General features: G+C 42.7%; 1 protein-coding gene across 50 annotated transcripts in view; it reads left to right on the top strand.

Annotated features, from left to right (window-relative positions):
• The window catches only part of LOC125768453 (dystonin), a 184,018-nt gene extending 158,025 nt beyond the window's left edge, over positions 1 to 25,993 (top strand). For 23 of the 50 annotated variants that reach the window (XM_049436111.1, XM_049436121.1, XM_049436122.1 and 20 more), the window contains 15 exons: positions 22 to 7,520; positions 7,998 to 10,177; positions 10,251 to 10,437; positions 10,880 to 10,945; positions 11,306 to 11,350; positions 12,124 to 12,204; positions 12,496 to 12,785; positions 12,856 to 13,085; positions 13,179 to 13,296; positions 20,581 to 20,756; positions 21,217 to 21,371; positions 21,455 to 21,748; positions 22,106 to 22,165; positions 22,471 to 22,536; positions 23,059 to 25,993. In XM_049436111.1, the coding sequence (XP_049292068.1) occupies positions 22 to 7,520; positions 7,998 to 10,177; positions 10,251 to 10,437; positions 10,880 to 10,945; positions 11,306 to 11,350; positions 12,124 to 12,204; positions 12,496 to 12,785; positions 12,856 to 13,085; positions 13,179 to 13,296; positions 20,581 to 20,756; positions 21,217 to 21,371; positions 21,455 to 21,748; positions 22,106 to 22,165; positions 22,471 to 22,536; positions 23,059 to 23,212 (11,601 nt within the window). In that variant the 3' untranslated portion in view covers positions 23,213 to 25,993. Of the gene's footprint in view, positions 1 to 21; positions 7,521 to 7,997; positions 10,178 to 10,250; positions 10,438 to 10,879; positions 10,946 to 11,305; positions 11,351 to 12,123; positions 12,205 to 12,495; positions 12,786 to 12,855; positions 13,086 to 13,178; positions 13,297 to 18,127; positions 18,286 to 20,580; positions 20,757 to 21,216; positions 21,372 to 21,454; positions 21,749 to 22,105; positions 22,166 to 22,470; positions 22,537 to 23,058 lie in introns of all 50 variants that reach the window. The other 27 variants (XM_049436132.1, XM_049436135.1, XM_049436141.1 and 24 more) reach the window with 14 other exon arrangements.

Below are 25,993 nucleotides of genomic sequence, written 5' to 3' on the forward strand. Positions count from 1 at the left end.
TGATCGTATCTTTTCTGACAGCAAATCAAGGAAGATATCGATGGGCAGAGCCGTCCAGTTGCGTCTTGTTTGGATCAAGTCCGACAGCTTGTAATGAGCGGTGGAGATGTTCTAAGTGCACCCGAGGTAGCTGCTCTCGAGACATCCGGCCGTGAACTTCGCTCTCGTGTCGATAAAGCACAGGATCGTACCGGCAAACTGTTGCGTCGCTTGGGAGCTGCTCGTGATGAGCTCGGTAAACTACGCACCGAATTGGATACCTTCTCCAGCTGGTTGCAGTCTTCAAGGCGCACGCTGGAGGATAAGGAAAGCACTCTGTCCGATTTGAACAACTTACCGTCGCAGTCAGACACGGTGAAGGAGTTCCACAGTGACGTGATTGCACATCAAGCCGATCTACGATTCATCACGATGTCCGCCCAGAAGTTTGTCGACGAGTGCAAGGACTATTTGGGTGTGCTGAATGATTTCCGCACTACGCTGCCAGATCGTTTGCCACACATTGAGCAAATATCGAGCTCGGATAGCCCGATTCGTCAGGAAGTTTCACTTGTGACAGCGCAGTATCGCGATTTGTTGAACCGTGCCAATGCTCTGTTGGATCGTTTGGCTGGGCTTGGCAATCGTCAACGGGACTATCAGGAATCGTTGGAAAAGGTGCGCAGTTGGTTGCGTGATGTACAACCACGTGTAAGCAGTGTGCTTTCGGATCCAATCGCCGCCGACCCGCAATCCGTGCAGGATCAGATGAATCAGACAAAGGCGCTGCAGAGTGAGTTCCTGTCGCAAGGACGTTTGCTCGATAATGTTCAGCACTGTCTGGATGCGCTGCTGAAGTCATTGGCCGGGCGGTTGAGCCCATCCGAAGTATCTGCCCTGGAGATTCCGGTGGAAGAGGTAAAGGATAAGTACAGTCAACTGCTGGAAGCTCTTGGTGATCGTTCGAAGCTGCTGGATACCGCTTTGGTGCAATCGCAAGGTGTACAGGATGCGTTGGACGGTCTCGCGGTGTGGATTAATCAATCAGAAGAGAAATTCAAGCTGCAGAATCGTCCAGCATCACTGATAAAGGATCGTCTCAACGAGCAGGTGCGCGAACACCGTGGATTGTTAAACGATTTGGAATCGCATCGTACCAGTCTAGAAAGTGTAACACTGTCTGCACAAGAGTTGATGGCTACTCCTTCAAACACGCGCCTTGCTAAGCGCATCGAGAGTAACCTTAGCGATGTAACGGGACGCTTCGAGAAACTGCTCGATAAGGCACTGAAACGCGGTGAATTCCTTGAGGACACTCTATCGCAGCTAGCGAAATTCTTGAACGATTCATCTAATCTGGAGCAAGAATTGACGGCCCTGAACGATGCGCTAGAAGGACGTGAACTTGTATCACTGCCGGCTGAAGTACTTGCCCAGCGTATGGTAGAATTATCGCGTCTGAAGGAAGATCTACGTCCGCAATACGAAGCAACTGTTCGTCTTGGCAAGGATCTAATCGCTAAGCGCGATGTGACCGATACGGGAGTAGTACGTGATCTGGTGAAGGTACTCGAGAACCTCTGGAAGACAATGGACACGAAGCTGGAGGAGAAGTTGAAGTTGTCAAAGCAAAAGGCCGAACAGTTGCATGCTTACGAGAACTTGAAGGATCAAGTGCTCGTGTGGCTTTCGAGCATCGAAACGCGAACGAACAATCTCGCACCGGTCGCTGTAGATGTAGATGCGATCAAATATCAGATCGAGGAGGTTCGCCCGCTTGTCAAGGAGCATCGTGAATACGGTGTAACAATTGATCGAGTAAACGATCTTGGTGCACAGTACGATGCGTTGATCCGTCCAGACAGTCCAACGCGCAAGCGCTCGGTGTATAGTCCGATTAAGCGCTCTAATGTCAGCCCGATGCGTCGGCTCTCGGGAGATGCACGCTCGCCAAGCCCAACCAAGGGTGGACCATCACCACTATCACCCGCGAGCGGATCGAGCGGATTTGGTAGTCGGCGATCGTCGCAAGACGGTTTCCAGCTAACCGATCTGACTCCGATTCAACAGCAGCTTACGGAAATTAACAACCGTTACAGTTTGGTTGGAGCTCGACTAAACGATCGTCAAAACGAACTGGATTCGGTACGCGATGAGGTCCGCAAGCACCAGGATAACCTAAAGACACTGGCAAGCTTCCTCGATAAAATCCAGCGACAGGTGCCACGTGACGTTATCGGAAACAAAGAAGAAGCCGACCGTTGTAACAAGCAGGCTCGTAAAATCCTCGAAGAAATGTATGAGAGGCAAAGTCTGCTGGATTCGACGAAGGCGCAAGTTAAGGATTTGCTGAAGCGTAAACCGGACGTGCAGGGAGCTGAACGTCTGCGTTCAGAGTTGGATGCAGTTGCTGACCGTTGGAAGAATCTGAACGATTTGTGCAAGGATCGTATTGCATTCTCCGAGCATCTGCGCGACTTCCTCGATACCCATGACAACCTAAACACTTGGCTGGCTGCGAAGGAGCGTATGCTGACCGTGCTTGGACCGATCTCTTCGGATCCACGTATGGTGCAGAGTCAGGTTCAGCAAGTGCAGGTGCTGCGAGAAGAGTTCCGTGGACAACAGCCTCAGCTTAACCACTTGCAAGAAGTCGGAAGCGCCGTCTTGGAGCAATTGCGCGAATCGTCACCCGAAGGACAGGCCGTCTCAACGAAGCTGCGTAACGTCCAGAAGAAATGGGACGACCTCGTAGCTCGATTAGACGAGCGAGCTCAAAGCCTTGGTGCTGCGGCGGACAGTTCGAAGGAGTTCGATGCCGGATTGAACCGATTGCGCGAAGCATTGCAAACGATAAGCGACAATCTCGATTCACTGCCGACGGACCGTGATCATCAGGAGACGCTGCGTAAGATTGAGAACCTCGAGCGTCAGCTAGAAGGTCAGCGACCGCTTTTAGCCGATTCCGAAGCGGCTGCCGAAACGCTGTGCCGTGTGCTGAGTGATCCGGTTTCACGTGCCGACGTGAATGCGCGTGTGTCTGCGGTCGGAAAGCAGTATCAAACTTTGCAGAAGAAGCTCGATATGCGCAAGGCTGAGACAGATGCGGCACTACGCGATGGACGCCAGTTTGCTGAAACATGCGCTAAAACGCTGGGATGGTTGTCGGGAGAGTTGGGCAACTTGACTGACCGCTTGCTTGTTTCGGCACATCGACCAACGCTGCAACATCAGATCGATACGCACGAGCCCGTGTATCGTGAAGTGATGGGCCGAGAGCATGAAGTTATCATGCTGTTAAACAAGGGACGTGACCTACAGGATAAGCCGGGACAGACAACTGATCGTGCTATGCAGCGCGATCTAGAGAAGATTGCGCAACAGTGGGACCGACTTCGTTCGGCAGCCGTCGATCGTCATTCGCGCCTGCAGACGTGCATGGAGCACTGTAAAAAGCATGCTGCCGCATCGGAAGCGTTCTTGTCATGGCTTCGCGGTGCTGAGGATAGACTGTCCATGCTCAAGCCTGGTCTGCTGAAGAAGCAACAGCTCGATCAACAGTTGCGCGATCTGCAGACTTTCCGCAGTGATGTGTGGAAGCGTTCCGGAGAATATGAGACATGTCGCACCCTTGGTGAAACGTTCATTGGTGCATGCGATGTCGATAAAGAGGCAATCAAGGCAGAACTTCAGGATATGAAGGATCGCTGGGAGCGTTTGAACAATGAGCTACTGGCCCGTGCACAAACCTTGGAAACGTGTGCCAAACGGTTGGGTGACTTCAACGAAGAGCTCCGCGATCTCGATCATGCTGTTGGTCGCTGTGAGGATCGTCTTGCAGCGCACGACGCACTGGGCGGTGCAGCTAAAGATCCGAAACTATTGGAACGGGTACGTGCCATCAAGGATGATGCTACTGCGCTGCGCAAACCTCTTCAATCGGTGCGCAAATTGGCCGGCGAAATTGCAGGTGAAGCACGTGCCGCTGGTGGCGATGCTGATCATCTAAAATCGGAAGTGGACGGTATTTCGGATCGCATCGAAGATCTTCATGCACGGTTGGACGATCGCTGTGGTGAGTTGCAATCGGCAGCTACTGCAGTGTCGCAGTTCAACGATAAGGTGAAACTACTTGGTGTTGATTTGAATGACCTAGAGCAACAGGTTGATTTGTTGCATCCACCTGCACGCGAGATCAAGGTTGTGTTGAATCAATTGGACGAAGTTACTGGTATCCTCAACAAGATCGATCGTGTAGCGGCGCACGTCAGCGAAGTGGAACGTGCCGGTGAGCAGCTAGTAGACTGTGGCTTTGCTCCCGATACTGCGCAAACTCGTGATCAGATTGGAACGCTCCGCAAACAGCTTGGTCGTCTAGAGAATCGCGCACGCGATCATGATGACGCGCTACAGCGCGCTCTGAAAGCTTTGGAGAAGTTCTACGACCTGCATCAGCACACTCAGGAAGATCTTGGCGAAGTAGGCGATCAGTTGAAGAAGATGAAACCCGTCAGTTCGGAGCTGGAACAGATTCGTCATCAGCAGGACGACTTACGTCGATTCCGTCAACGCGTGGTAGATCCGTTAACGGGCAAAATTGAGGAACTGAACCGCTTGGGACAAGACTTGATTCGCTCTGCTCAGGGTGGTGTACCAACCACGGCTCTTGAAAAAGACCTCGAGAAGATCAACGATCGCTGGAACGAACTGAAGGAAAAGCTAAACGAACGCGAACGACGTCTCGACGTTGGTCTGTTGCAGTCTGGCAAGTTCCAAGAAGCTCTCGATGGTCTATCGGAGTGGTTGAAGGTCACGGAAGAGATGGTCGCCAACCAGAAACCACCGTCAGCTGACTATAAGGTTGTAAAAGCACAACTTGCCGACCAGCCGTTCCTGATGAAGATGTTGTCGGATCGACAAGAAACGATGGCTTCATTGTTCGAGTTGGGACAGGAAGTAGCCGCTGGATGTGATGCTTCCGAGAAGGCCGCCATCGAACGGCAGCTGAAGGAATTGATGCGTCGTTTGGACGATCTTACTGATGCTGCCCAACGTCGTACACACGATCTTGAGCAGGCAATGCATGTGGCGAAACAATTCCAGGATCAACTGATTCCGCTGACGAAATGGTTAGATGGTGCGGAACGTGCCGTGAAAGCAATGGAACTTGTACCGACAGATGAGGAGAAGATCCAGGCGCGCATTCGTGAACATGAGCAATTGCACGATGAAATTCTGTCAAAGAAGCCTGATTTTACCGAATTGGCCGATATTGCCGCTCAGTTGATGGAGTTGGTGGGTGACGATGAAGCCGTAACACTGAGTGAGAAGGTGAAAAATACTACCGACCGGTACACGGATTTGGTGGTGGCTAGCGAAAACATTGGCCACATACTGAACGAATCCCGGCAGGGACTGCGTCATCTCGTGCTCACTTATCAGGATCTTGTTTCATGGATGGAAAAGACCGAGAACAGGTTGCAACGTTTCAAGATCATTCCGGTTCACACTGAGAAGCTTCTCGAACAGATGGATGCATTGGTGGTGCTGAACGAAGAAATTGCTAGCCGCTCACCGAACGTTGAATCGACGGTAGAGGCAGGTTCGGAGTTGATGAAACATATTTCCTCCGATGAGGCATTGCAATTGAAGGATAAACTCGATTCGCTGCAACGTCGCTACGGTGAACTGACAACGAAGGGTGGAGATCTGCTCAAGCATGCACAGGATGCTCTTCCACTGGTACAGCAGTTCCACGACAGTCATATGCGTTTGGTCAACTGGATGCAGGCTGCTGAATCGTCTCTCGCAACGGGTGATTCTAACGAGAATGATATTGCTCGTCTAGAAGCAGAACTGACCGAAATTCGTCCACTCTTGGAGCAGGTGAACTCGATCGGACCTCAGCTTTGCCAGATTTCGCCCGGAGAGGGAGCGTCGACAATTGAAGGAATCGTGACAAGAGATAACCGTCGCTTTGAGGCAATCGTCGAACAGATTCAACGTAAAGCAGAGCGTCTACATCTGAGCAAACAACGTTCGAACGAGGTTACGGCAGACATTGATGAACTGTTGGAATGGTTCCGCGACATGGATGCTACGTTGCGCGATGCAGATCCTCCTGCAATGACACCGAAGCTGGTGCGAACGCAGCTACAAGAGCATCGTTCGATCAACGACGACATCTCCAGTCAAAAGGGACGTGTCCGTGATGTTACTGCGGCGGCTAAGAAGGTGCTGCGTGAATCGCAACCAAATGACAACACGATTGCATTGCGCGAGAAACTAGAGGATCTAAAGGAGGTGGTCGAAACAGTGGCAGCCTTATGCTCGAACCGTCTTTCAGTGCTCGAGCAAGCATTGCCTCTATCGGAACACTTCGCAGACTCGCACACTGGACTCGCAACGTGGTTGAACGACATGGAGCATCAAATCTCGATGCTATCGATGCCGGCATTGCGTGCAGACCAGATCGCTATACAGCAGGATAAGAACGAACGGTTAACACAATCGATCGCTGAGCACAAACCACTGCTGGACAAGCTGAACAAAACTGGAGAGGCTTTGATGGCACTGGTTGCCGACGATGATGCGGCCAAGATCGGTGAAATTCTGGACTCTGATAACGCTAGATATGCTGCCCTTCGTACCGAGCTACGCGATCGACAAAACGCGCTTGATCAGGCACTGCAGGAATCAAGCCAATTCTCGGACAAACTGGAGGGAATGTTACGCGCGCTGCAGAACACAGCCGAACAAGCCAATCAGGCTGATCCGATCTCTGCTCATCCGCCCAAGATTCGCGATCAAATCGACGAAAATGTTGCTCTCGTACAGGATATCGATAAACGTGGAGAAGCATTCGCCGCCGTACAACGGGCCGCTAGCGATGTCATCTCGAAGGCTACCAATCAGTCCGATCCAGCTGTGCGCGACATCAAAAAGAAACTGGACAAGCTAAACGCTCTGTGGGGCGATCTGCAAAAGACGACGTCGAAACGAGGTGCCGCATTGAACGACACACTCGCCGTCGCCGAGAAGTTCTGGAAGGAAATGCAAGCGGTTATGGAGACGCTGAAGGAACTGCAGGATGCACTGCAAACGCAGGAACCACCAGCAGCACAACCGCAAGCCATTCAAAAGCAGCAGGTTGCGCTGCAGGAAATTCGCCAGGAGATCGATCAAACCAAGCCGGAGGTCGAACAGGTGCGTCGTACTGGCAGCAATCTCATGTCGCTGTGCGGTGAACCGGACAAGCCAGAGGTAAAGAAACACATCGAGGACCTGGACCATGCGTGGGACAACATTACCGCGCTATATGCTAAGCGTGAGGAGAACCTTATCGATGCCATGGAGAAGGCAATGGAGTTCCACGAAACGCTGCAAAATCTGCTGAACTTCTTGGCCCGCGCTGAAGATCGGTTCCAGAAGCTTGGACCGCTTGGTTCGGACATTGAAGCAGTCAAGAAGCAGATCGAACAACTGAAGCACTTCAAAGACGACGTCGATCCACACATGGTGGAAGTGGAGGCATTGAACCGGTAAGTGGTTGAATCTAGACTCATATACAGACGTACTTCACCGTTTGCAAAGTAAGGTAGTCGAACAAAATGATATAACATTGTTTTTCTCTCGTTTTCATGCTATCATATTGGATGGGTTTTGTATAGAGCTCTCAACAGGCAAGAATGAAAAAGCATTAACAATTGCTAATTTTAGAAGCAATGTCTATGTAGCTTACAGCTTTATTCCACTCGGGATGTTGGAAAAGGAGAAGACCGAATGGGATCATATTGGCAATTAGATTCGGATATGGGGATGAAAAGTGTTGCCTTCAGTACTATTTTAGTTTTTTGTCTTATTTCCAAAACCTTTAGAAGTCAACATTTATCATCTTAAAAAACAAATATGTAAAGCTCCCAAAAAAATAGCTAGCTGATCGCATGAGTATCGCTTTTTATGTGTTACAATCAACGTTTCTGCTACATGGAATTAATCAACTGTTCATTAATTTACAGACAAGCGGTAGAGCTTACGGAACGTACTTCTGCCGAACAGGCTGGTGCCATCCGTGAGCCACTGAATGCCGTCAACCGGCGATGGGAGAATCTCCTGCGCGGTATGGTCGAGCGTCAGAAGCAGTTGGAGCATGCGCTTCTACATCTCGGACAGTTCCAGCATGCGCTGAATGAGTTGCTCGTGTGGATCAACAAAACCGACGCAAACTTGGACGAGCTGAAACCTATCCCAGGTGATCCGCAGCTTTTGGAAGTTGAGCTTGCCAAGCTGAAGGTGTTGGCAAATGACATTCATGCACACCAGAGCTCGGTTGATACGCTAAACGATGCGGGTCGCAAGTTGATCGAGAATGATCGTGGTTCCCTCGAGGCGTCCACTACGCAGGATAAGCTGCAGCAGCTGAATAAGCAATGGCGCGATTTGCTGCAAAAGGCAGCCGACCGTCAGCACGAGCTGGAGGAATCATTGCGTGAAGCACAGGCGTTTACCGCCGAGATTCAGGATCTGCTTGGATGGCTGGGTGACGTTGATGCAGTGATCAGTGCGAGCAAACCTGTCGGTGGTCTGCCGGAGACAGCATCCGAGCAGCTCGAACGATTCATGGAAGTTTACAACGAGCTGGAAGAAAACCGTGCCAAGGTGGAAACGCTAATCGCCCAGGGACAGGAGTACGTACGCAAGCAGACGCAACTGCAAGTGTCTGCCAGCAATCTGCAGCATACGCTGCGGACGCTGAAGCAGCGCTGGGATGCAGTTGTTTCGCGTGCTTCCGACAAGAAGATCAAACTGGAAATTGCATTGAAGGAAGCAACCGAATTCCACGACGCGCTGCAAGCATTCGTCGAATGGTTGACGCAGGCTGAGAAGCAACTGTCGAGCGCGTCAGCAGTGTCTCGCGTTTTGGAAATGATTCAACAGCAGATGGAAGAGCACAAGGTGTTGCAGAAGGACGTATCCATTCATCGTGAGTCGATGTTGCTGTTGGACAAGAAGGGTACGCACCTGAAGTACTTCAGCCAGAAGCAGGACGTCATTCTGATCAAGAATCTGCTCGTTTCCGTACAACATCGCTGGGAGCGTGTGGTGGCAAAGGCCGCCGAACGAACGCGTGCGCTCGATCACGGCTACAAAGAAGCCCGTGAATTCCACGATGCTTGGGTGCAGCTGACCGGCTGGTTGAAGGAGACGGAGAAAATGCTGGACACGCTGGCCGAGGAAACGAGCAACGATGCGGTGAAAATCAAGAAGCATCTTGAGAAGCTTCGCGAAATCCAGCGCAACTTGCAGTCGAAGGAAAGCTTCTACGATAGCACGATGCGCAACGGTAAGGGTCTAATGGATCGGGCACCGAAATCGGACGAACCGGTGTTGTCGAAGATGATGAGCGAGTTGAAGGATTCGTGGAAGCGCGTATGCCAGAAGAGTGTTGAGCGCCAACGCAAGTTTGAGGAAGCACTGCTGCTATCCGGCCAGTTTGCCGACGCGCTGCAGGCCCTTCTCGATTGGTTGCGCAAAACGAAGGCGCGCCTGGCCGAGGATGGACCGGTGCACGGCGATCTGGACACGGTAACTACGCTTGTTGAGCACCATCGCCAGCTGGAATCCGATTTGGACAAACGTTCCGCGCAGATGCAGAGTGTGATGAAGACTGGTCTTGAGCTGGAGCGATCCGATGAGTCACGAGAAACTAGCAAGAATCTGAAGGAAATGCAACGACTCTGGGATGACGTACAGGATTTGAGTAGTCGCCGTAAGAGCCGGTTGGATGTGGCCCTGAAGGAAGCGGAACGGCTACACAAGTCTGTGCACATGCTGCTCGAGTGGCTGTCGGAGGCGGAACAGAAGCTTCGATTTGCAGCTGCCGCACCGGACGATGAGTCACAGGCGAAGGACCTGCTTGACATCCATGCCAAGTTCATGAAGGAACTGCGCGAGAAAGAATACGACAAGGAGGATACGATTGGCCTAGCTAACAGCATCCTAGGAAAGGCCCATCCAGATGCGATACCCATCATCAAGAACTGGATTTCCATCATTCAATCGCGCTGGGACGAAATCTCACAATGGGCCATCAGTCGACAGACCAAGCTGGAGCAACATTTGAAGGATCTGCAAGATTTGGACGAATCAATCGAAGAGTTGCTGGCTTGGTTGGCTGGATTGGAAGCAACACTGCTAAGTAAGATATTTTGCGATGATGATACCTTTGATTCATCTACCTTTGATTCATACTCATCTTCTTTCTCTTTTAGATCTCGAAACGGAACCACTGCCGGATGAAATTCCACCGCTGGAGGTGCTGATTGCGGACCATAAGGAGTTCATGGAAAATACTGCACGCCGTCAGGGTGAGGTTGATCGTGCTTGTAAACCACGCCAACCACCACCAGGCCTCAAAGAAACACGTAAACCTTCCCGTGGTGTACTAAAGACACCAATGTAAGTATTGTTAACATTTAAAACCCACCCAACAATTGTTTGTGAGCAGCTTTTCGAAAGGATGAAATCCTGTGTGCGTATGTGTGTTTAGTAGTTTGTTAGACGTTTTGTTTGATTGATTTAACCAAACTCTGTACACAATAGAATAGTTACGACTTTGCGAAAGTTTGTGTTATTTCGTTTTAAATAATATTGTTTCATTTCTGTTTCGCAACACTTGTTAATCTTAGTTTCACTTAAAACATTCATAATGAACTTACCCTGCACGTTGGTGCAGTTAATGTTTGTGTGTTTATTTTTTTTCTCATATCGATTGCATTTCTAACTTCTGTTTAATACTTTTGTTGTTCACACCCAACATTTTATTGTTTCACGTTTGTGTCGGCCGTCGTTAAATACCAAACATCTCGCGCACATCATACCCCCATTGTCCCAATAACAGTAAAGGATCTCAGGCCGATCTACGTGAGCATTCACCCGACTACGGCACATTAGGACGCAAGCAGAGGTTTGTTATTTTTTTTTGTTTTTAATTTTATTGTTTCATTTCATTTGTTTGTTTTCCTGATTTTTAACATTAATGATTGTTTTAGAGATATTTTTTTTCTTATTAAAAACATATGAAAGGAAATATCTCTACATAATAATTACCATTTGTTGCAAGAAATACTTACTTCCATATGTTTTCTTTTATCACATCACTAACTAAACGAAGTGTTCATGTCTCACGAGTGTTACAACAAGCATATATTATTTATCTCATTATTTCATTATATTTATATATTCATGTCCCATGCTTCATTATGTGTGTGTGTCTGTTATCTTTCTTTCTTGCTTACTATTGTGTCATTGTTTGTAATACGTGCAGCTTTAAGGGATCGCGTGATCAAGGCCTGAATTCACGTCGCACAAGGTGTGTATTGGTTATTGGTTCTTATTATTTTCTCTACCTTTCGTGTATCAACTGTGATAATGGTTTCATATTTGAAAGACTATACATTTTGTTCATGATATTTTGTAAATTAAAATCATCAAACGTTTGCACATTTCAATACAAAACAAAACATTCGACTATGAGTGTGGCATTCATAAAAAAATACAATTTACATGGTTTCATTATGGAAATGGTAGCATTAAATGTATAACTATTTGCACTTGTTTTGTTTATTTTCTCCATTTTTTTGGACAATAGTCGTTGGGGTTGATTGTGTTACATTTATGTTCATATGTAGTGATCGTTTGTGCATGCTTGTTATATATATCTTTGTTTTTTGGTTATTTTTTCTTTCTTTTTCTCATGTATTCCGGTCGGCTGTGCCTGTGGTCTCTGTTGCTGTGTGGTTGTATTTATGTTCATTGCGTTGCGCTATCATCTGTATCAATTCGTTTCAACCGTCCTGCATACCACGATGCTCGCAATGTTTGTGTGCGTGGCTCTGTGTATATTTAAATGTTTTCTTCCGTGTATATTGTGTCCGTATCCTGGCATTACCATCAATCATCGAATCATTTGCCGTGTCTGTACCATTACATGCGTATGCCAATTGGATGTGTCAATTTGATAAAATGATGAAATTTGAAAATCATATAAAAATTTCCATTGCGTGAAATGTTGTTCCTCTTCATTGCTTCATGCGCACATTCGTACGGTATCCGCACCACTACTACTTCTACTACCGCAACCAGCAGCCGCGTGAGTCCTGGACGTGAAACGCAAACACCGGAACGTGATCGGTTGCCCCATTATGGTCCACGGTTTTCACCAAGGTATTGTAGTTTGGTCCTGTACCACATTTTAGAACGTCACCGTGTATCGGTACCGGTACTAACACCCGCTCATGTGGACACAAGATCAATCATCGATCAATCATCACGTGCATCAACAGTAGTAGTACAAACAAACAACAAACTCGATCGATCGAGTATCGAGTTTTGTACCATAAAAACTATCATTACCACCAACCATTTTGTATCATACTGCACCCCCACACACAATCAAACATCATACAGGTGCACACAAGTAATTACACGCGATTGTTTCATCTTCTTCTTTTGTAGCAATCAAGCGGATACAGAACTTCGATCACCACGTGCCAAACTGCTGTGGGAGAAGTGGCGCTACGTGTGGATGATGGCATGGGAACGTCAACGCCGTCTGCACGATCACATGCTCTACCTGCAAGATGTGGAGCGCGTCCGGCAGTTTAGCTGGGAGGAGTGGCGCAAGCGTTTCCTGAAGTTCATGAACCACAAGAAATCGCGCCTAACGGATCTGTTCCGCAAGATGGACAAGGATAACAACGGTCTGATACCACGCGAAGTGTTCATCGATGGAATTATTGGCACAAGTACACGAGCTTGCTCTAGCATGCGGTTGAACGTTTTATTCAATGTTTTGGTTTTCTCCTCCCGGTGTAGAGTTCGACACGTCCAAACTGGAAATGGGAGCCGTAGCCGATCTGTTCGATCGCAACGGTGAAGGATTGATCGATTGGCAGGAGTTCATTGCAGCGTTACGGCCCGACTGGCAGGACCGCAAACCGAAGACTGAAGCGGACAAGATACACGACGAAGTCAAACGGTTGGTCATGCTGTGTACGTGTCGACAGAAGTTCCGCGTGTTCCAGGTCGGCGAAGGAAAATATCGGGTAAGTATACAGTTAATAGCTGATTGTACTTAAATAGGCTTTGGTATTGATTTTAATACGCCTTTATAAAATCATTTCCCCCCCCGTGCACAGTTCGGTGACTCTCAGAAGCTACGCTTGGTGCGCATTTTGAGAAGCACAGTCATGGTGCGTGTCGGAGGTGGATGGGTAGCACTTGACGAATTCCTGGTCAAGAACGATCCTTGCAGAGGTATGTACTATCTTTCTTTCTATTTCTCCAAACTCGATTTACTATACGTTACGTTATCGTTCGTTAGGTTAGTGTAAGGTGTAGCGATAGTAAGCTTAGTAAAGTTAAATGGTAAAAGCAAAACCAAACCGTTCAACGAACCTTAGCTCTCTTCATTTGCGCAAGCATAGGATATACAACTGAACTAGGATAGCAACGTTTCTCAACCATCACAAGATGCCAATAATAGGTTCAAAACTCTCACGCTCTCACATGATTTTTTTGTTAATGATTTCAAATCTAACTTTATTCCTGCCGATCTGCTGCTAGGTGAACAGTTTTATAATACAAATCTAAACTCAGCAATTGATAATGGTGAACTGTTATAACTCATACATGCGCGAGTGCGCATTCACGCTTTTCCCCCCAATTCTTATTTATTAAAACCAGATTTTTATAACCCCTTTTCATGGCGATGTGAAAACATAAGGAAGTGATAATAACGTGTAGCCACAGTATGTCGCTACACTACTCAGCCAAAGAATATTAATTGCGGTGCAAAATGGGCAAAGTTTTAATATGGTATATACTAAGCAATATACAACACGCAAACAATTCCGTACCTCAAAGCTGAAGCTAACTTCTGTTTATTAACAATACCACTCCACTTTTTTCCGATGATTTGAGAGCAAATGCATGCCTTTTTCTTATTCTTAACAATTTTGCCAAAAAAATACCCTCGAATGCGAGTGTATGCTCTACATGCTCGTTTCGTTCCCGCTGGGAACTATGAAGATTCCGTTTTGAATGCCTTACTAAATACTAACAAATACTGGTTTCCGTCACTACTTGATACATAATATAGGGCGAGAGCTTATTTTTACTTTTGACTGTTTGATTTACAAAAACACTAAATCTACAAAAACTAACGAATTTCTAACGAGTTGCTATCGTTCTTAGAATGGTTTTCTAATGAAGAAGCTTGGTGTTTTTGAAGGGATGTGATAGTTTCGATGCAAGCGCATTGCTTCACTGTGCCTGTTGTGTTATTTGAGAAAGCGCTTCAATTCTGCAAAAACAAACTTGATGTACTTTAAAACCCAATGCACATCATCACACTCTGTATCCAACTATTAACGCAATTTTGTTTCGTTTTGCAATGCAACATTTCCCTTGTTCATAAACGCTTTGCTGTTGTCCTGTGGGAGTGCATTTCTGTTCACACCACGAGGGAAATACGATCGTGTCGATCGGTCCTTTTCTATGCTGCTTTCTTTTTTTTCCACCTCCCATTTCGTGCCTACCATTTTGTGTGCGTTTGACCTGCGTGTGTTTTGTGCCGTTGCGTGCCATCATGCTGTTTCGTGCGCCTTCTGTCCATGGTAATTCTAACAAACTAATCAACCAATTTCTTCCTTCTTCTTTCTTTCTTTTAACGCTAACATAAACGATAATCGTTAACAATATGAATCCCAAACCAAATCATAAAAAACCGTTCTGTCGCATTTCGTTATCGTGTGTTGTGCATAATCTACTAACAACATTTAACAAAATCAACACACATCGTGCATCAAACTTCATATCGGTACACATGTTGTTACATACAATCATCGATGGTAAATCATCATCATCATCACCATCATGCAACATCATCATCGCACTACACATATATACAAATCGATCGTCTGTGGATCATCCGGATGACATTTCATTAACACATATCGTTCCCCCGGGGGGGATGGAATATCTTTTTCGAATCGTGCGAAAACGTTGGGATCTAACTGTTGGTACAAACATTCTTATTTCAAACCCCATTGTATCAAACGTTTTGCGTTAAATTGAATTTGATAATTTGGCTTTGTTGTTATGTGCTTCCTTACACTCATTCGGATCGATACCCGTAAAACAGTGGCCTTAGTTTTACCACTACCGAACCCGAACGATCCGCGCCAGCACGAAGCTTGCTGCCCCTTGTGTAAGCAACCAGAGCTACTTAGCCTGCGGCAGTTGCTGCTGTGGCAGAGGAAGAAATTTCAGTTCGCCGACCACGGTGGTGGGCCGCGTTACATTTTCCTCAACGAAAAGGGCCACTGAATGGAAGCGCTGGTGTTGTGTGGAAAGATTTTGTTTCTTCAATCCAATGTTGTGTTTTGCCGAGCCGAGGATATTGAAACCATTCTATGTGTGTTTATTGTGTGCGTGTTTTTTTTCTTCTAAATACGATCTTATATCTATCTTATATTGTCGTTTTATAGTTTAAAATTTTGGCTTACACAATTCTGACCTTTTCTTTTTTGTTCTCTCTGTATCTTGGTATGATTGTTTTGTTTTGTGGAAACATGGTATATGTTTCTTTTTTGGTTCACAAATAATTCTTTACGTTGTTTCAAAATTGTTCATAGCTCTTTTCGTATACCTTAGTTTTTGGAATTGTTTAACTTATCAATTTCGTGAATGTCGTACTGAGAATGTTGATTAATATTGCATTTTGTACATGAAAAAGACGATAAAACTATTGTAGCTCTTCTAAACAAATAAAGTTGGAAAAATGTATGCCTTAACGCTTAGTGTACCATGTTTGTATCCTCGTTGGTTTAATTGTATCTTGATTATGCATTTTAAACATTTGCTTTCTATATCTATTTAAATTCAACTTCCTGTTAAATCCAATATAAATAATTTTAACTACGTAAAGTTATCGTTAAAAGTGATCCGTACTTTAAATGTGTTTGATGAATGTTTTAGAAATGTTTTTTGACAAACTTAAGTCGCACTATCTTCCTCTTCAGAACTGTCGATCACACTTCCACTACTGGCACACATGTTTTACATACACGTTTGGCGATAATGCACCCGCCTTATCATACACTGTTTCAACCGAATTTGTTCATCTATCGTACACTGTGTTCATTTGTTACACATTACGCATCACAACCTCACACTCGCACATCAATCAATCGCTTTTCTTTCTTCAAACTCAGCTCACTAAACCAGCTACTACTAACTACTCTAATATACAATCGCGGAGGTGTCCTTACGTGCCCGTCCACAATTTGTCACAATCTTTATATTGTGTTATGTGTCGTAAGATTACATTTTTGTTTTATGTTATTGATCTTTTTTTCTCTAATCATAACACTTTTGCTATTATATGTTTTTCGCTGTTGGCATCTGTTTTTATGTTGTGTGATGTTTTACTATGTTCATCTTGGTTGTATATAGCTGTTGTTGTTTTTTTATCTAGTTATTATTTAGTCTTTAGTTAAGTTATGATAGTGTGTTAAGAGTTTTTTTTTATTTTTTTAGCAATTTGCATTTTATTTAGCACAGCAATCGTATAGCACAATTATGTTAAGTTTGTTATTTGTTGATTTTTTTTGGTTTACAAAGCTTAGAAATTATGTGCTTTTGTTTTACTTTTTACTTCTTCGTTGCGTTAAAATCAAAGTGGTTTTCGTTGAAATAATTTTTATATTTTTAAAAAACGTATCATTACTGTGAGCCTTTTTATCGTATTTTTTGTTGTTGCTTCGGCTCGTACACAAAATTGGAAAAAGAAACAAATATGTTACGCGAACGAAAGCTCTCCACCGTTTATACAGAAGCGAACATGAAATTTCATCCCTGCTTTCATACAAAATAACATTCGTCTACGACATTTTTAACACACAATACGGGTTCGTTCGCATTCGATAGTGAACAATCAAACGAACGTTTCAACAGTCAAACGAATGGACAAACATCAAATCATACTGCACTTATTTGTTGCCTTTGGTTCATAAAGTTTATGAATTTACACGCAACTTTTTTCCGTTTGGTCCATCAAATACTGATTGAGAAAGCACATAATTTTTATATTTATTGCGCATCTAAAGATTTGTTTTGATTAGTTTTAATTAATGTATAAGTTTGGTTTTGGTATTTTAATTATGGTCGTGTAACAGTTGATGAAACGTATATTAAAACTGCCAGCAATGTAGGCAACGTAGCAGTGTGGAATACTTTTCATCAAACATTTATTTTTCGGTATTAGTTTTATTTTAGTGTTGTTTGATTTTGTTTGTTTTTATTATCATTTAGTTTAAGTATTACATTTTATATTTGTTTGTTTGTTTGTTTTTTTTCTTTTAAATGTTTTATTTCGTATTTCCGTTTTCCTCCTTACCACATTGTATCATTTTCCTGTTCCATTGCTTCTCCAACAAAAAACCCTGTTTTCCTTTTTGTTTTTCATTCATATTACACCTATGATATTTAAATGCAATATGTTGGTGATGGGTAAATATTGTTTTTTTTTTGGTTTTTGGTTGTTTCGTTAATATTTTTCAAATTTATTTTCAATTCAATTTCCCAACTCTTTACTTTCTCAAAATCTTTCACAATCAAAATTTCTTTTCTTCTTCTTCCTTTGTTTTCTTTTCTACCCAACTACCATCACCACCAAAAAAATGTTTTTTGTTTCTTCCACATCATTTTTATATCAATTCCTCACACTATGACCGATGTTTTTTTTTTGACGCTGACCTTAATACCTTAATGAATTAATGGTTCATTCGTTTTAAAACTGACCCTTTACTGAAATTTCTCTATCGAACACGAACAATGTGTGTGTGATTTTGGTGCTGTGTTTAATGTTAATGACGATGTTTTTTTTATTATAAAAACCAACACACACACTCACACATCATTCATTATAAAATCCTACATCTTTCTCCCTACGCCTTCCCCATCTTCCCACTTCACCATTCACGCATTACGCATTAATTCACCTGCCTCGTAACAAAATGAACAATTGCAACCCCAAAAAAAAAAAATGAAAACAAAAAAAACTATCGAAAAATCAAAACAACAGCTAAGGGACGCACAAACATCGAACTACGTGAGCAGTTCATACTGGCCGACGGTGTGTCGCAGTCGATGGCCGCCTTTAAGCCGCGTATGTCTGGCTCGGCCGGTTCCGGATCGAATCAAACCAGCTCGCCGATACCAACACAAGGTCCTATTGTGAAGGTAAATATTTCCCAACTCTATCTCTCTATCATCCCTACTCTCTGTCTCTCATCCCATTATTGTTTCCAAACGTTTCCTCCCCATCAGGCTGTCTCTCTTCAATTTGTTACCTTTTTCATTATCAACTTTCATTATTTGGTTTATATAATCCTTTCCATTTCCTTATTCTATTTGAACCTTTCGATCGTGTTAGTATGTGTTTTTAATTTCCCAAAAAAAAATTCCCATATTTTCCACTCTCAAACAAACCATTGAACGTGAAAAATAGGATAGAACAAGTTTTCTTCCAGTATATTTTTTCTCCAATTTTTAAGAAATCACTTCTATTTCCGAACTCTGTTCAAACGTTTACTCTTTTCCATTCTTTTCTTTCCTTTCTTCACGGAAATGGAAACTCTTTTACGTATTTCTGTTTACAACCTCTCATGACGTTGTGTACATTTATATTTACGTAGTTGAAAAACTATTATAGTGCGCAATATAGAACCACTCTAGATCACGATCACTTGTGTGTGTGCAAATAGTATAATACTTATCAGGGCGTTTAGCAACAGTCTGCACCATCAGGAACACTGGATCTCAATTTGGTGTGGGTTTTTATTTTTTTTTTTTTTTGGTTTTTGTTTTGGCTCTTCTCATTTGTACCATAAGAAATCCTGGACGACGACACTTTACTGTACCAGTGTTTTATTTTCGGGGTGTCCGGGCTAGTGTAAATATCATTATTGTTTTCTATTATTTCTAACTGATGTAGCAAACGGTTGTTTTTCGATTTCTCTTTTCGATACGTGATTCCTTTCTTAATTTTATTTCTTAATGTCTCAACAACTTATCATCGCAAATCATTTGAGGTTTTTGTTTTAAAATATGTTCTTTTTCTTTTGAAATTTCAATTTTCCATTGTGGTCCCAATATCGCTTCTCAAAAATTCTATTCAAAACGATATTTGAGTGAAGTTGAGGAGTGGAAATAACTTCACCCATAAGCAAACAATTTGTTAGAACATTTCCAACATTTCCTTCCCATCAACATCTTCCGGTTGTACCTTTTGTGTATTGTCCCCTTTTTGTCTCCAAAATCCTCATCTCCCAATCTCAAGCCATGTGTTTCGAAATATTTCGCGACAAAGGTACGTATGTGTGCTTGATCGTTCGTGTACACAACACATGATTTGTCGTAGCGAATATACCGTTGATCGATGTGTACAGATAGTTTGAACTGTGATGTTTTATCCTTTCGTTCTGATTTGTTTCTTACTCTGTTGTGTTTTCCGTAGCCCGTATTATTGACGTGTGCTACTACAGCGAATGTGTTGCCGATAATGTTTGCATCATTTTAAGTTTTGCCTGTTTCACAGTGTATGTGTTTTCTCTTTTAATGAATGTGTGTGTATTTGATATTTATTAAATTATTTGTAGTATTTTGGAAACTGTCAGAATGAATATTTTTGTTCTTTTCTTCTATCTTATGTTTTGTTATGCGTGTTTTTTCTGTTTATTCTTTTGTTTTGATATTTGATTTTACGCATGTTTTCCATCTATTTCTATAAGTTTAAGAGTGTATTGTCATGCATCGTTCATAGTAATATGGAAACATTTTACTTGTTTTTTGTTTCTTCATCCTGGGTATCAACCCCCATCTCTTGGCTCGGTGTATATGTGTACTTCATTACAGCACGAATAAGCGGAAATATCTGGCCACAGTTTTGGGCTCAATTCTAACGCACTGTGCATTTCGAGATATGATACTGACAAACAGGTTGCATCATTCATCCCTTGCGCGCAGAAGTGTTTGTGTGTGACGCTTTCACTGTTTCATTATCGATACCGAACTCGCAACACGATTGCATTCTCTTCTACTAAAACCTAATTTATTTGCGCAAAAAGTAATTTCCATTGCATTTTGGAAAGCACGTCCCCGCCTATTGTTATGATTTCTCTACAAAACTGCCCCATTAAAAGTGCCCAAGAGGACGAAACAAAAGTGGGTTGTTAATAAACAGAAGCATTTCAACTAAAGCACAGTCGACGAGCATAAAGAAATATGCGTACTGTGTGGCAGTATTACAGTAGAATTAAAATTTTGCCCCAAATCACCTCCTGAAAGCAGATAAATAATGAGACAAAAAAGTTTTTAAATAACAGTTAAACAGTCTTGTCATAGCAGTGTAAGACTCGGGAAAAGGCACGAGAAAAGTACAGGGAACCAAACAAGCAGGAAAAAAATCTTCTCGTTGTTACAAAAAAAAATTCATGAACGATCCTCGTCCCCACTATTCGCCCCCTTATTTTCCAGCCGACGAACATTTGGCCGAACTGATGCCAATTTTTGAGCAGTTGCGTGCGCAGGGTAATCTGCCTTGCACTTACCCGCTGCATGTTACCTCCAGCGGAACTGCCTTTATTCGTGGCGGTTCCCGTTCCACTCCGCTCAGTCCGCATGCCCCTCACTGTCATCCTTCGACGCATTGGGTAAGTGAAACGTTTGCTCCAGTTTTTCCGTTCCGGTGTGCATCGTTGTAATGTGTTACTTTTATCTAAATCGCTTTTTTACATAAAAAAACACCAAGTAATCAGTCTGTGTGTGTGTGTTCTTCTCTATTTGAGTTTCTCGTTTTTCGGATGGTTAATTAGCGCCATCTATGTGTGAAGTGATTAATGCAAGTGATCGAGATTTAGTTGTGGTTTTTGCATTGAATTAAAACGCCCTCCAATCTGGCGGCTAGATGGCGCCACTGTATTTTATTTTGTTTTAAACATTTGTAAGGTTTTCTCAACCCAAAGTTAAGCCTGTTATGGGGAAAATCCTTTCTCGTTCATCATCAACCCCTCTTTGAAGCATCTCCCGTTTGGATAAGAATTTTATTCGAAATAAAAACTAATATATTTTCCTCTGCTTATTATACGAATGTGATACAATCAATTAATTTAGGTACGCGAACGTTCGGCAAAATCGATTTCCATGTCGAGACCATCGCGCTCATCCCTGTCCGCTTCCACACCGGATTCGCTCAGCGATAATGAGAGCGGAATTGGAACACCAGGACGTTTCCAGACGCCCAGCCGCAAATCTTCAGTGCCAGTCAGGTAAGTTGCGTGTTCTGTTTCTGTTCTTCATAACGAAATTCTTTCGCGATTAAAACATAATTCTCTCGATCGGTCTATTTCAGTCGATCTCAGATGACACCGGGCGGATCGAGGGCAAATTCACGACCCAGCTCACGACCGGCTAGTCGGGCCGGGTCGAAACCTCCGTCACGGCACGGATCTACACTGTCACTGGACAGCACGGACGATGCAACACCGTCGCGCATTCCTACCCGTCGGCTTACGCAAACATCGACACCGCGGCCATCTCGCCTGTCGGTCGGATCCGTTTCCGGTCGTACTGGTACCACCACTACCACCACCAACGGTGTCTCATCGCGAACGGCTTCCGGAGCTGCATCGCCTGCCCCAACGAGGTAAACAATTCAGCTAATTGTATGCCTTATTCTACTTAAACGCTTTCCCACTTTAATTCGATAGTGCACTTTTAATGTATAATGTGCAAGAAACATATTAATACATACTTATATTTATTCTCTTTTTTTCTCACACAATCGCAACACTGAAAATGCCTGCAAAATAATCATTATTAAACCCTTATACAACAATCGAATATTTTACACACTTACTATTGGTTTGGAAAAAATTGCATCCGTTCACGTACAACATTTGCTCTCGATATTGCAACCTCAATAACCCGCATCGCTTGAAAACAAACCAAACAAAACAAATATAATCCACCGCTAACCAATATCCGCTGGTTTGTGGAACAGAAACGGTGGCATGAGTCGATCATCCAGTATACCAACACTAATAGGATTACCAAATAGCAGGTAAATATCGACGGTGTGAATGAATGCTTGAATGTACTTTTTAACATACAACAAACCACTTAGATTTGGGAAGACTACACAGGTCGGAGTGGGACAACAGAATCTTTCATTGTGGTGGTTTTTTTCCACCTTCGAAAAGTACTTCCTTTGTACAACATCTATTAATCTATTTATTTAATTTTCTTCCTTTATATACACCTTCGCTCACGAATCTAACAAACTGCGCTACATCTAATGTAAAATATCAAATGCAAACACAAATATGCACTCGCAAAACCAACCAATGGTGGTCAACCTTGTTATAGCCAACCTCGCTCACGGATTCCCGTCCGTCAAACTTCCAATGTATCGAACTCTTCATCAGCGACGGGGTAATTGTAACACACTGAAATCTTTTTTTTTTACTTTAATCTGTTGCGGTCGTCATCGTCACGTCGCTAGATTTTACATTTCAACTGTTCGATTGCTTGCTATAAAAAAGCTAGAAGACGATAGAAATAGTATAAATAGAATAGTGTGTTAATTTTATATTAGTGTCGCTTGCTGATCGTTGCTTACAACTTGATTGGATTGTTTTTTCTTAATTGTTTATTGAATTTGTACTGTATTTTCCGTCCTAACTATAAAACTTGTTAAATTTTGTTTATTTTTTAAACAAACTTTCTGTTTTTAAATTCTTTATTTTTGTTTCGTATTTTTTTTTTCATTTTTTTGCATATCTTTTATTTCATTTACAAGATTAAAATTTTCTCTGTTCCGCTTACATTTGTTTGTTTTACTTTTCAAACTTTACCCACAGCCGTTACCGTTTGTTTTTCACTGTGTGTTTGTGTATTAGTTTGCTTTTTTTATCATTTGCCGTTACATCTTACTAATTGTGTACGTTTTTACAGAAAAACCAGCGGTGCATCCACACCTTCCGGTATGCAGACACCACGCCGTACGTCGGTAGAACCCGGCACGCCCGGTACCGTTCCGCAGCGACCGGAAAGCCGCAATTCACGTGGCACAACACCGAGTGAAAAGCGGGCACCGTTCCGGTTGTAGACGGTGAGTGAATGAATGCCCGACCCACCCTTCGTGTGATATCTCGTGAGCGAGCAGCAACCAGTGCCAGAAAGTGTACCAGAAACAAAACAAATTGCGTATTATAGTTTTCGCTATCCAATCGACGCCTGCTACAAGCAAACGAAACGAACCATCTTTTTAAAAAGCGAAACACATATACGAAACACGCTTTCGACAAGAAAAGGAAACAACTACAGCGATAGAGAAGATTGTAGAATTGGATAAACGTAGACAAACAACAGCAAAAGGAGGAAAAGAATTGTAAGATAAAGAAAGTAAGGCTAAAAACGTTCTAAACTACAATTAGAATGGATAAAAAAGTGAAAAAAAGAGAATGCAAAATAATTGCATCCATTGTCACCATGTACTTCCAGTGAACAATAATGCAATATGCAAGAGAGAAAGAGAGAAACAAGCATAGAGGCTTAAACCCCCTCAATGCAAAACATGGAAAACATCACGGAAAATCGAACCACTCTCGAATAGATAATGAATTGGAATGAACCAAGTGTTAACTACAAAAAAATGAATTGCATGAAAGGGGGTAAAAATCGCCAGTTTTGTCCCTTTTCCATGACAGTTCTTTTACATTCGCTCGTTCGTTTGGTCGAAAATGAGCCCAAAACAAAAGAAAAGAAAGCACAACAACATCTATTTGCTTTTCTTGTTTCTTACTGTTGTGTTGTTTATTATAATTATTTTCTATGAAATGGAGAGATGTTTCTTTTGTTATAATTTATCTTCTCTTCTAATTCTAATTGAACTTTCATTTTTCAATTGAGTTTTTTTCTTTATTTCTACATTATTCTTAATAATTAACATATTATTTATTGTCATTTCTTTTTCAAGCAAGCTTTTTTTCTGTTAAGCTATTTATGTTTTTTCTTATTTTCATTTTTGTTTTGTCCTTATTAATTAAATTCGTCACTCGGTACGAATTATTTTTGTTTCCTGTGGGAGAAGCGAAGTTGTAGTAAAAGATCGCCAGCTTTTACTTCCTCTTCGTTCAACCATGTATGTGAAGAACGAGAAAAGAGAAAAGTATTCACGAGATGTTCTCTTTCGCCGGTAGCTTTTTTAAAGGTGTGACAAGAAGTGAAGGGAGTGAAAAAATCGCCAGTTTTTCTTTCCACCCACAAACCGTGGGTTGCTTCTTGCAGCACGCATGACAAAAGGGCTACCGTGCTGGACAGATATCTCGCACTGCCTCTTTAACAGCACTTTACCAGTGTGTTTGGTTATCAAACACAATCACACAAAAGTGTGCAGCAAGAGACACGTTTATATCACAATTACAATAAAACAAAACATGAATTTGTTTACTTTTACGTTTTTGAACACGTTTTATTTGTCAGCTCGTTGTTAATATGTGTGTAGTGCAATGACATGCATACATTTTTTTTTTCTTTTTGCCAATCGAATTATGGAAAAAACGCTTTCAAATAAAACAAAACAAACGAAGAAAAAAAAAGTCATTTAGTATCTAAGCGAATTAAAACTGTTTTGCGCACGGATGTATGCGTGAAAGATGAGTTCTGGGCGCAAGAATTAACAATTGCAACACACATCTAATATAGCTCCCTCGTGTGTCGTGTTCGAATATAAATTTTCGCTTATTGTATTTTACATAGAAAGAACAACGACAGTGATAAGAAGAGAAGTTAGCGAAAAGTGAGGGAAACACGTTATTTGCATTCGTTCGTTTTTTTTTGTTTGTTTTGGTTCTTCTACATGTTAATGTTTTCTTTTTTTATTATTATATATATTTCTAAACATACCACGTGTATTGTTGTCATCTCTTGCGCTAATACAATAATTCCTGCTAGACTAAAATTTGGGGCCGAAAACACACACACAAAAAAACTTGAAACAAGAAACAGTCGTTGTTTCTGTGAAGAGGAAACAAAAGAACGGGAGGCCCCGTAAGTTTTGCCCATTGTAATTATTATAAATATAAAAGTTACACGTAAAGAATGAAAGCAAAAGTAAAAAAAAAAGAAAATCAGCAAACAAAAGAATTAAACATTTAAAAAAAGTCGTAGATAATCTCTTAGTTTTGCGGCATTGTTCAGTTATAGATGAGTAGGGTTTTTTTAATAAAACAAACGAGAAAAAAAGTTAGACAAAAAAAAGAAAGAGAAAGATAGATAGAAGGAAAAACGCGCGCACCGCCCGCATATTGGGTGGGATAATTAATTAACGATTAACTCCTAGCTTATTTGTAACTTGTAACTAATTAATAACAGAAGTTAAGGAAAAGAGAACGAGAACGAAACGAAAGAGCGAAAGAAGAACGACAGTGTGTGAGAATGATAACAGGGAAAATGAGAAAATGAATGTGCGAAAGAAGAAGTAGCAGCTAGCAATAACGAGCTTCATTCGACGGGTTTCAATTCCTGTTTTCTATTGCCGGTACAACCTTTTCCCTTGTGACGTTTTAGCACTATAGGAATTAGTAGCATTTTCTTCGTTGTTGAGTTTTGCTACACAAACACACAATAAATGCACAGAAATAATAGTAAAGAAAACCAAGTTTCCTCACCAATAGAAACGCTTACAAATGTTGAAAGCAACCGGTATGGAGCTATTTGCTGAATGAACTAGAAAAATCCTATTACCGATTAGAGGAAAGTAAAAGAAACCACAAGGAAAGGAAAATATCAGCTTAGGGAACGAACCCGAAGAAGAAGAGAAGAATGCAGCAAGACAAACTGTTCTAAAAACAAATTAATAAAGACGAAACAACAGTTATTAATCAAA

The sequence above is a fragment of the Anopheles funestus genome, chromosome 3RL, assembly GCF_943734845.2.
Source record: "Anopheles funestus chromosome 3RL, idAnoFuneDA-416_04, whole genome shotgun sequence".
Lineage (NCBI taxonomy): Eukaryota > Metazoa > Arthropoda > Insecta > Diptera > Culicidae > Anopheles > Anopheles funestus.